Raw genomic sequence first — 12,008 nt, 5'->3', positions numbered from 1 at the left:
CTCCAAATCCTCCTTTTGCCCTTCACAAAGACGATAATTACTTTTTCTAGCCATTGAGACCCTCTCCCAGTCACCATTTCACCTCAGTGATGACAGAGTGCCCTTGCAATGACATGGGCCAGCTCCCTCAGTACCTCTGGATCCACCTATGTGATACAGATTTTTACACGTCCTGTGAGCTACAAACTGTGTCTTCCTCTTCCTGTTGGAAATGTCTCAGACCCTACCAAAGACTCTACTATAGTGTAGGAGTGCTTGCAGGCCTGAGGACAGACCTTTTCAGGGAAAATGGAGCCGAAAAAAGCAACGAGTATCTTGGCTTTTTCCATATGCTATGTTAGTGGTTTACCTGCTCATTTTCCTTCATATTCCTTTGGCTGTCAGTGTAGCTGTAGAAATTCTTTGTTCTTGCCTCTGACATTTCTTTTCTGTTTCAGTTCCATCTAAGCTTTGGCTCTCCTGACTCTGTTCCTCTGTGTTCATGGAATGCCTCTGTTCCTTTTAGCTGAGGGTACCCTTGCCTCCTTTGTGTTCTTCCCTTTTGGAGTTTGGGATTTATCACAGTCAGATCCATATGCATCCATGCCAGGCTACAGCCAGGCTGTACTTTCTGCAGATGAAATGTAATCTGTTTTGAGGAGATTTCCTCAAATGTCAACCAGCTTTCCTTGGGCCCTTTGCTCTCTATAGTATTCTGCCATGGGATCTGCCACACAGATCCCTAGCAAACTGAAATCAACCCCCAAAGCCAAGTATAAATAAAACTGAGAAATTTGATGGGGAAAAAGAACACAGCCCTCAGAAATAAGAATACTTAATAGAAGAAAACTTGTAAGAATTTTAATCATACAGCAAACTCCTACATTTACTGCAGTTACTAAGCAGAAAAAAATTGTGTTTAAATTAGATTAAATGATCACTGCTGATAAAGCAATAACAAAAACAGTGTTTTAAAATGGTCAGGCATATAAATCACCCTACATGCCTCAGTTACAGCTATGTAGATTGTGGAGCTGGAACAGTTTACATTTCAGCTGAGGCTATAGCTATTTCATGGTAATTTTAGAAAGTGAGGTAGCAAGCAAACTTGTCTTCCTCTGCATATTTTTGCTTTAGCTGAATACCTCTAGATGAATACCTCTAGATTATGGTATGGTTTCTCTTTTTTTTCCCCTTTTTTCTCCTTCTTCCCCTACCTCAGCTTTCCTATACTCACATGACCTTTTCTGAAGTCTGTACATTTTTCAGTGCCACTCATATCTTGGAAAAAACTTAAGTTTTGCTGCTTGTTTCATAAATTTATTCATTCCTGTAAGTTGGAAATGTTTATCTGAATTAGGACAGTTGCAGGTTTGTGGTCAGAAATTATGGGCCTCCATTAGTTGTGCTTTACTAATGAAACTCTTAATACAGAGGTCATCCTAGAGGACATTTAGATACTTTTCATCTATTGTGGTGAAAGGAGGGTACATTGCTAAAATGGGCTAAATAAACCATTGTCAGTATGTGTTTGTAGGAAAAAAAAGAGAAGATTCCATACATTCTTCCTTTTCAGAGGCTAGCAAAATCCAGTATTCAGCCAATAAGGCCTTCATCCCTGGTGTCTGTTTCAGATTCAATGGTGATTTTCTTTCTAACTTCTAACTTCTTTCTTCAGCAATGGGTTAAGTAGAGTTTACAGAGGTATTGTATAATGAAATTTTAAAACTGGAAAATATTTTTAATCTCATTTATGCTTTCCATGGGCAGTAGAAGGACTCATGTAACTTCCACAGTGTAGGTCCTCATCTGGGTGCAAGGTCTGCTACAGCCTGCACCCAGGGACCATGTGCCAGTCGGAGTGGGGCCATCTCTGGAATTACCAGCATGACCCTTTCCTCCATGGCAAGCTTGGAGGATGGAGGGGCAGGCAGGGCAATAGAAAGATCGTGCATGTAAGGGCAGTTGTCTTTAACTCGTTTTGGTGATTTTTGAACCTGTTTGTGTCACATATGTAACAAGTGGAGAACCTGCTCCATAAGAGCGGATGGTTTGCTATCACAAGTCAGAGGCAACATGGGATTTTGCCTATTGTGCTACGTAAGGGAGGCACAATTTTATGCAATTTGTAGAGCTTGCCAAATAACAGTTGTTTCAATAATAACGCTTCACATCCTTAGGGTGATACAAAAACATTAGTTAATATAGTAATGAGATGATGACTGCCTTGGGTGCATTTTATATGTTGTCATGTTGAGAAGTTGAGCACAACCACCATCAGAAATCTGATAGTTTCAGCTCTGCAGTGACTGCTGAGAATTAAGTTGGAAAAAGGGACCATGCAGTTGTTAAACTATAAAACAAGAGAACTGAATGTCCAAACAATTTATTGAATTGCTACTTGATACTGTGTTCGTTTAGAAAGTAATCAGTAATTACTTTTGTAAAGTTTAAGTGGTATTTTAAAGTTTGCACAAAGAGTGGAGGAATTGATACTATCAAGCTTGACTGTCAGATACACTGTATTCTCATCTGAAGATCATTACATTTTTTATGTTACAGTAGTGTTAGATAAAGTCTCTGGGGAAGAAACTGTTTTTTCATGCACAGGCTTAGCCAGAAACCTGGCTTAGCTGTTCTGTTTTCACTTTATGGCTGTTGTTGCTCTACAGTGTATCAAAATGGAAGTTTCTTTTCAAAAAGTAACGGATTGAGGAGGCCAGTGGCTCTGCTTTTCTAGCGTGGAATTAAATGTATTTGTTCCTCACTTCTGTATTAATTTTGTTCATGGAATATACAGATACTGATTGTAAGCTCATGAGGAAATAATACTTGTAACACGTGTGTGTTTGTTGTGCTTGTTTGTCTGTGAGCTGCAGGTTTCTTCAGTTCTGAGAAGGTTAGTTGGTAGGTTATTGTCAAAAATAAAAAATGGTCAAGCCTAGTATACTCTTTTTTGGAAAGTGTCTATATGTATCTATTTTGTTGGTGTCTAGTGCCTGTCTCATACAGTTTCTGGTGAAGTATTGTAGTCTGACCATTATTTTAATCTTTTTAATGTTTTCTAGAACGCAGCCAAAAACAGTTTTTGCAGAAGTGGAACCAGAAGATGATGAAACAGACAAGCCAGAGTGGAAAAAACGTAAAATTTGAAAAATAATTTGTTTAAAGAATAATTTTGGAGCATTTGAAACAAGATGAAACATTTATTTCTTTTTTTGAGATAGTGGGTCAAAGTTTGAAAGCAAATATTACTTCCATTTATAGAACTTGCTGCAGTATAAAAAGGGATTGTTGAATTTCACTGGTTTAATCCCACATCTGAATTTTGTAATAAGGAATTACTTATATTGTGCAAATAACTTCTGTATGTCAGTTACTTAGCTTTGTGAGTTAAGTGAAAAATATTTCTTTATATATAGTGAATTCATTATATTGCCAAATGTTGGCGTTTTTTTCATTACTGCCAACTTTACAAATGCCATGTCATGACAATGTTCAATTAATATAAACATCCAAATAAAACAGTACAATTTCTCAGACTCCTTTTTATTTTTTCCAGTTAAGAGCTAACAGATTACTGCTTTGCAAGTGAAACAAAGTTTAGATTAGTTATTGTGTATATTCAAATTCAGTTCATTTTGTTTGCTCACATGAGTTACAATTCAGTTCACACTCTGTGTGAATCTTAGAAAACATGTTTTCTAATGTCTGTACTTCTTTGCATGATGTTCCTTTTCAGTATGTGTAGTATCTACAGTAGCATTGTATACAGCTTATATTTTTTAAAAAATGTGAAATTGCAATGGACAGTTACATAATTTAGTGTAGTAAAAATTCTATGCTTATTGCCAAGTTGATACAAAATTTCGTTGAGGTTTGTTATCCCTCTTAGTTTGTATGGATAAGTTTTAGGATAGAGCAGATACATGTATTTAATACCAGATCTTTGTGTGTATTGACTTTGGTGTATACCTGAATTATGTATATCCTGCCTCACATTTTCTGAAGACTGATACTATTCTTTATAAAATAGCTTGTATAAATATGGAAAATTCTCATTTTTTAACACAGAATTGCAGTTCTGAGTGTCATAAACAAAAGGACAGATTTAAAACTAATGAATGTCCTTTAGAGGAGAATAGAGAACCCAAGTTAGCTTTAGGCCTTTATGTTGTGATTATAATAATACATGGTATGCTTAGTATTGTGATTATAATAATACACAATATAACAAGCAGTCTGCATTTCCACTAAGAGTAGAGAATAATGGACATGATAAGCAATCAGGCTTTCTTATTTATGAATAGAACCTGGAGGCATATTTTAAGACTATATTTAGCAAAGCCCTTAATCACCTTCCTGACCTCAAGACGGTGGTCCTGATAGTCAAGAGAGCTTAGACTTTTTATTTAAGCATTGTTCTGCATCACTGTTTCTTTATATTATTTCCTCTTGCAAGCTTATCATTCTTTTTCAATTATTATTTTTATACTTGAGTGAAAATGAAGTCAGACTTCAAAATGTGTAATGAGAAGCATGAAATAACCACTACAAAATGTTTCCACTGCTTTCAGTACTGTAGTCTTTTGGTAAGAGAAGAACTTCAGTACATAGTCAACAACTTGTCTTTGACCCTTGTAAAATTATTTTAATACTTACTTGTGTATAATAACAAATCAATGTTTAATTTAAAATTGCAGCTGTAATATGTAGAATGAGGGACTGAGTAGATGGGTGGAAAGTAAGTGGAGGAGAGAAAGAAATTCCAGATGGAGAGGAGTTGTTAACAAAACCTGTTGAAGACCTCCCTATACAGCACTTCCTGCAAAAAAAAAAAAAAAAAAAAATCATAAGATGGCATTGTTTCATTTAAGACTATTTTTTGTCTTATGTTTCATCCAATTATAGCCCTTCAAAATAAAGTATTTTCAAAGAAATTTCTCTAAAATCTCAATTAATAATTTTAAAGGATTAGTATGTTCTTCATTTTAGTCTGAATATTAGCATTTTATCTTTTCCTTTGTTAGCTGTTAACTGAGGCAGTGTGTCTTAGGAGCAGAGCTGCAGGGAAAGGCAGATGAGGAAAAATGCTGCAGCTGTTCTCTGAGAATAAGAGGAACTTCTCCTTTATGTTGTTTTTCATATCAGCTAGATCTTGTTTCCTAATTCTTAAAAGAATTAGTTCTGTAAATGAACACTGGAAAAATTCTGTTGAAATTTCTCTTAAGTGTTCATCGTCATTACTTACAGTAATTGTCTTGAATGATTGTTCTAGCAGCCTAGAATTTAAAGCAGTGCCTGTACAGATATGTATTAAAAGTATTTAAAACTAACCTAAGTTTTATGTATACTTTAACTCTTGGATTGGTTCATTTGGCATAGCCCATAAACTGGATTTCCAGGGATGTTCACCAACAAGGGTTGTCTTGGGAAACATCTTTAACATTAAAAATATCAACACAAATAAATATTTGCTATGACAGATGGAACTCTAGGTGCAAACTAGAACATGAGAACTCTATCATATTAATTTTTAAAAAATCTCATTTTCTTATAAGTTCCTCAAAGCTTTTAGAAATTGCCAAGCTATAATCTTGGTCCTCTATGTGTCTGTATTTAGTGTTAAAGTGGTCAGAGTCCAGAGGGGAGTTTGTTTCTGCATTACTGAAACAAGGTGGGCTTATTTTGTTTGTTTCCTTAGAATTGTTTACGGATGTACTGATGCCTTCAGTTTTAGCTTTCTTATTATCCAGAGTCTGTACTGCATTACTGCTTAACTCTGAGCTTCACATGAAGTGTTAGCAAGTCCTCTTCACAGTTTACTTAGACAAAACAATCCTTTTTCTGCCTGAGAACCAAGGACACCGTTGCAGCTTCAGGCCCAAAAAGTACAAACAACAGCAAATTAAAGAGAGCAATCTGGGAGGATGGGACTTCATAACCTGAGGCTGTAATGGGACAATTAACCCCAATATGTAAATCGACCAAAACTTATAAAAATGAAAACTCGTGACCCATTGTCCATCTTGGGTGTAGTCTTGGCCAGGCTCTTGTGCTGCCCAAGGTGTATCCTTGAAGGCCTTTCTAATAAATACCTACTTTATTCCTTTAACTCTCTCCAGCCTCTGTTCTGGGTAGCGTCTCAAGTCATCAGTACCACAGTCACTGCATGGATAAAGGCTTCCATGGTGCTTTCTCCATACCTAGATTTTTCTGTGCAGCCTCTGGATAACTCTTTATAGTAATTTATGGTCTTTGTCCATTTGTGCTAATGACAGTTGTAGACCAGCTGTTAGGTACCTCTTACCTGTCATCACGGCCAAGGCATTTCCCTTCAGACCATTGCAGCCCACCAGCTATCAGTCAGCTCCATTTTCCACTCCTTGTTGGTGTTGCTGCCACTGTTACAGAGATCTGAATTTAACTGTAGTCCTTTGCCTTGTCTCATCCTCCTTATTTATTTTCCTATCTTATTATTTAAGTCTTCTGCAGCAGGTGAAAAGATTGACAAATCCTGGCACTTTCCTCTGCCTCCTCTGATTGCAACTATTTGGTGACTGTTTTAAGTTCCTCTCTGGTCTCCTTCCTATGACTTATAACTAACTGAAGAGGAATGCTTTTGCCTCTAGTTTTTGTGATTGATAGCAAGAACTGTGAATTTGCCCCTAGAGGGTCCAGCTGTTGGCTCCCTTCTGATGAATCCATGTCTAATTTTGTGTTCCTTTTCCCAACTGCATTTTCTGTGTTGTGGAATATTATGTATTATGGGAAAAGAAACTATGATCCTTTCTCCTATCACTTCAGTCTCTGCTTTATCCTGATGAGCGTTCTGCATTGCTGAGCTGAAGCACCATCCTCTTGGTTAGCTTTTTATCCAGTTTCTTTGGACTCTGATGACTTCAGGGGTATTCAACTTGAGACATTTGTAGCTCACATCTTCCTTTAACCCTGAATCATAGGAATTTTGATGTGGCCTGCTAGTCACAATAGTGTTGCAGAATCCCTCTTATGTTTTTTGTCATGTTAAATGCCTGTATGCCCTTCTAAGCCTGTCTCTCATCAATGGGAATTTACTGGAAGTCCTACAGTTATCCCATTAAAAATCAGCAGTTTTGTTTTGACTTATTACCATGGGCAGTCTGGGAGTTCAGGAGGTTCTGTCCACTGTTGTTAATCCCTGGGCTCTTCTCATTTTTCAGACTTTCATGCATGGACATGAATAAAGAGTTGGATAGTTAGCTAGCAGAGATGTCCTCATGCTTGCCTGGAATTAAGGGTGTATCTTATTACATCAGTTTTCAAATCTCCTAGGATTTTTGGCTAATCCCATTTAAACTCAATTTTGGATACAATATGCACTCAATATGCACTTCATCCACTGGGACTTCAGCACCTAATTGCTTCATGCAATCTGGATAGCTCTGGAATATTTGTCTGTAGCATATAACTCCTTGCTTCCCATCCTACATGTGAAGGTATTGTCTCCCACTTTGGCAGCATCTGTACCTGAACAAGGTCTGGCATGTATACTGGACCTTTAATTGCTGCCATGATAGACCCTGCACAATCACCCTAAGCAATCTGTTCCAATGCTTCAGTCTTAGCACTAGAAAATTTTTAATTGTCTCTAAGAAAAACATTCTTGCAACAGTTTAAGACTATTATTTCCTCTCCTGTTCTCAGCAGTCATTGAACACAGTTTATGATGTTCCTCTTTGCTGCAGCTTTTTATTATGTTTGAACTTTATTATCTTCTCATGTCCTCTCTTATTCTTTCAGTTTTGCTTTACTATTTATGTTTCCTGGCCTATCACCAGTTACTTACTTTTCTCTGCCTTGTTCTGATTGCCCATATTTCCTGAAGTGCACTGCCCGCAATTTATACAGTGTTTTAAATTAAGCTTCTTTTTTAGCGCTACTAAGTAAACAGGAAAAATGTTTGCATGTCTCATTATAGTTGCTTTTTTTTTTGCAGTTTGGCCAAACAGATTTATGTTCAGGACCTGTTCAGTTTTAAAGTCCTCTGGCCAAAGCAAAGTGCAAACAAGACCAAATGCCTCTTCAACAACACTGACTTTATTTGGTAACATTTAAGTGTAAAGGGAAGGAGAGCAATAGTGCAAGCAGAAGATGGTCACCACTGTGGGTGCAGCTCCTTTGGTCCTTCACTGCCCTTGGCTTCTTGGTGTGGTGGTCCTCTCTGGAGGTTGTACAAAGCAAGTACCTCCAAAATCGAGCGTCACATTTCTGACCTTGCACTAGTGTGTAACCCATACTGCAGTTGAATGTTGAGAAAACTATCAGTGTCAATCCAGCTGCGTCCTGAGGCCTTTAGCTTAGCACGTACCTTGACCTGTTACTAGCAATGGCAACTCTGTATTAAAGGGCATCCCAAGCTGCACAGAGTTAAATAGCACAGCACAGGGATGGACCAGAAATGCAGATTTCAGAGGCAGGTGCACACTGCAGAAATCAAGGAGCAACAACAAAAGATAATATTCAGTTCAGGAACAATGCTGCCTCTGAGTGTGAGAGAAACAGGGATACTAGGTGGTCAGTAGTATGCAAGGAATAGCAGTACAGGCAGTGCCTGGAGACAGACTTCCAGAAATCTCTAACATGCTTCATGATCCTCAACATTTGCACACTAGGGACACCTGCACACCAAGGGTCACCCAACACCAGCAAGCTCTTAGCTGTCATGTACATTCTTACCTTCTTAAATCATCTGCACTGCAGTCCTGGTGATCTTGACAAGCATTTGCCAAGGCTAAAAGAAAGCCTAAAGATGATGATTTTCAGTAAAATGTTTTGGAAAGTCCATATACATGCAACACAATCCCCACAAAAAAGGCAACTGCAGATCTCCCTGCAGTATCACAGCTCTTGCCAGGCATGGATGTAGGAACTCAGTCCCATCATAGACCAGAACACATGCACACCTATGGGGGTGTGACTGGCCCTACTGTTGATTCAGAAATTACACGAAATTATAGAATTTTTTATTTTAGGAAAATCAACGTAAGGGAGAATTCAGGATCAAAACACCTTACACAGGCTTGATATATATTTAGAATGATAAGTATTGAAATGCTGAGCACAAGGATGCCTTGAGGTCTTCCACATCACACACTCAATGTCAGAAGGATTCCTACTAGACACAAACTGGGAAATCCTGAAGTGAAATAACATTAAGGGAATTATCCAGTAATTTCTATGAAAGCCAACTGTTTCCTCAAAATTTTCTGAGTACATTAACTGTAAGTTTATGAACCCTTAAGAAAATTAACATATATGAAACATTTCCTTCCCACACATATGGGATGCCTCTTGGATTTGCTACTAACCACCAACTTCAGTCACAGCTTATTTGAATGAACAAGGACTGCATTTGTTACATCCATTGACAATTGGAAGCTGTAAAAATTTGCAGCACTTAAGATGCAAGAGAAAACTCAAAATAATCTGACCTAAACAATGACACATTTTGAGAACACACAATGGAATTGTCTTACCTTGGGCCCACATTCAGAACGTTGAAAAGAGGCTACCAAGTCTGGAAGCTGAGGGCTATAATCTGCTTCTACTCCTTCATGTAGGACTGAATGATGCTGGGACAAAGAGATTCCAAAATATTGGAAGGGACTTCATGTCCCTCAGAAAGAAGTTGAAAGGATTGGAAGCACAGGTAGCGTCCTCCTCTACCTTCCTGGTAAGGCAGAGGGACTCTGGCAGAGTGAAACAAGTAGATGGGGTGAACAACTGGCTGCAGGACAATGCTTTGCTTAGGGCTTTGAGGCTGTGGTCTGGAATGTGCCTTGGAGAGACTGGGCATGTTGGCACCAGCTGTGGAGTACCTCACCAAACAGGGTAAGGGTGGCCTGGGGACCAAGTTCACAAGATTTACAGCCAAGCTTTAAACTAGATTTAGTGGGCAAAATGATGCTCTAGCAAGTGTCAGTGAGGAATCAGGAAACAATAGGACTTTAAGGAACAGCAGCAAAATACCTGTAAATTTTCCCAAAGGAAAAGGAAGGAGGAGGACTCCTGCCAAAAGCTGAAGAGGTCAACAGCCCAGCTGAAGGCCTCTACCCCCATGCACACAGCATGCATAACGAGTAAGAGGAACTGAAAACCATTTTCAATTGGCAAACTGTAGCTCAATTGTTATCATGGAAATGGTGGGACAAGTTACATAACTGGAGCATTGTAATTAAGGGCACAAGCTTTTCAGAAGAGATAGGCTGGCAAGGAGGAGCAGGGATGTTGCCCTCTATATCAAGGAAGGGATAGGTTGTGAAGAGCTGTGTCTGGGAAACAGCCACGGACAGGTTGAGTGTCTATGGCTAAAAAACAAGGACAGGACGAAGAAACAATACCTGGTGGTCAAGGTCACATACAGGCCGCTGATCCAGAGGAGCCTGTTGATGAGGCCTTCTTGGTTTGGCTGCAGGGCACATCATCCTCACCCCGTCTCATCCTGATGGGGGGTCCAACCACCCAGACATCTGCTGGCAGAGCAATGCAGCCAGCTGTAAGCAATCCAGCACACTCCTGGAGTGTGCAGAGGACAACTTTGGGTCCAGGTACTGGCCAGACCAACCGAGGAGAAGCGTGGCCGGGCCTGGTGCTCGCTGATGCGGATGAGCTCATTTTAGGGGTTAAGTCTGCATGCAGCCTGGGCTGTGGTGACCGTGCCCTGGTGAAATGTGTGATCTCATGGAGCATGGGCCTGGCAAGGAGAATGGTCAGGACTCTGAAGGTTAGAAGAGAAAACTTCGACCTGTTTAAGGAGTTGGTGAGTGAGATGTCTTGGGAAACTGTCCTTAAGGACATAGAGGCTGACCCGAGCTGGCAGCACTCTAAGGCTATTTTTCTTAGAGCACAAGAGCTCACCATCATGATGTGTAGAAAATCTTGCCAGCCTGGCAAGAAAATGGCATGGCTGAGCAAAGATCTGCTCCTCAAATTGAGAGGAAAGAAGAAATGCACAGACAGTGGAGGAGGGACAGGTGACTTGGGGAGAGTACTGGGATATAGGGTGTATAGGGACAGGTGTATAGGGACAGAATGAGGAAAGCCAAGGCACAGATGGAACCGGGCTTGGAGAGGGATGCAAAGAATAACAAGAAGGAATTCTGTAAGGATATAAGTCAGAAGAGACAGACCAAATAAGTTGTATCCCTGCTGGTAAACAAAAAGAGTGAACTGGTAACAACTGATACAGAGAAGGCCGAGGTGCTCAATGAGTTCTTTGCCTGAGTCTTCACTGTGAAGTTCAACACAAAGAACAAAACTCGAAGAATAATACATAAGGACTAGATAGTGAATTGACTAGGCAGCAGCTCTGCAGTGGGGGTTCTGGATTTAGTGGGATTAGGACCTCTAAGACAAGGATTAGTGACATTTGCAATACAAGGCTTAAACAAGCTGGACAGTGAAAACTTTACAGAAAACTTCATAGGTGCCTCTGCAGAAACTGGACCAGACTTTCAGTTTTGACCTTGCTGGGAGCAGGATCAACGCTGAAAGTTTTCACAATATTCAACTGCAGTATGGGTTACACATGAAATAACTGCACTAGTGCAAGTAACAGGGTCAGAAATGTGACACTGTTTTGGAAGTACTTGCTTTGTACAACCTCCAGAGAAGACCACCACACCTGTCTTGGGTTGCCAGCACCTTTGCCTGAGCTGCTCTTGCTGCCATATCTGTTTATTTGAAGTATTTATTTTTGTAGCATTCTGTATAGGTGTAATGACTGCAGCAAGGGGCCCAGACCGGCCAGGAATCTGAACCATTTATTCAGAGAAATGAGCTGGTTTTGTACACTTCTTCAAGCTCAGTATTTCCTTGCATGGTAACTCTCCCTATGTGACCTACCCCATGTTGCCACCTCAGCAAGGTGCCTCTGAATGTCCTTCTGTGGGGTGATCACGTCCTGTAAACCTGCCTGTCAGCTTCCAGCTGGCTCGTGTCCCATCGGGGTCTGCCGTGTGGCACCTCCTTCCCCCAGGGTCCTGCAG

General features: G+C 39.8%; 1 protein-coding gene across 1 annotated transcript in view; it reads left to right on the top strand.

The window, feature by feature from the left end:
- The window catches only part of WDR70 (WD repeat domain 70), a 121,919-nt gene extending 118,398 nt beyond the window's left edge, over positions 1 to 3,521 (top strand). The window contains exon 18 of the mRNA XM_054283576.1: positions 3,048 to 3,521. Coding sequence (XP_054139551.1) covers positions 3,048 to 3,132 — 85 coding nt within the window. The 3' untranslated portion in view covers positions 3,133 to 3,521. The remainder of the gene's footprint in view (positions 1 to 3,047) is intronic.
- The last annotated feature ends 8,487 nt before the right edge of the window (positions 3,522 to 12,008 follow it).

Source organism: Melozone crissalis, unplaced genomic scaffold (assembly GCF_028551555.1).
Source record: "Melozone crissalis strain CALT ecotype California unplaced genomic scaffold, PUWL_Pcris_2 ptg000036l_1, whole genome shotgun sequence".
Classification (NCBI taxonomy): domain Eukaryota; kingdom Metazoa; phylum Chordata; class Aves; order Passeriformes; family Passerellidae; genus Melozone; species Melozone crissalis.
The sequence above is the reverse complement of the archived record's forward strand: the minus strand, read 5'-3'. Positions and strand labels throughout refer to the sequence as shown.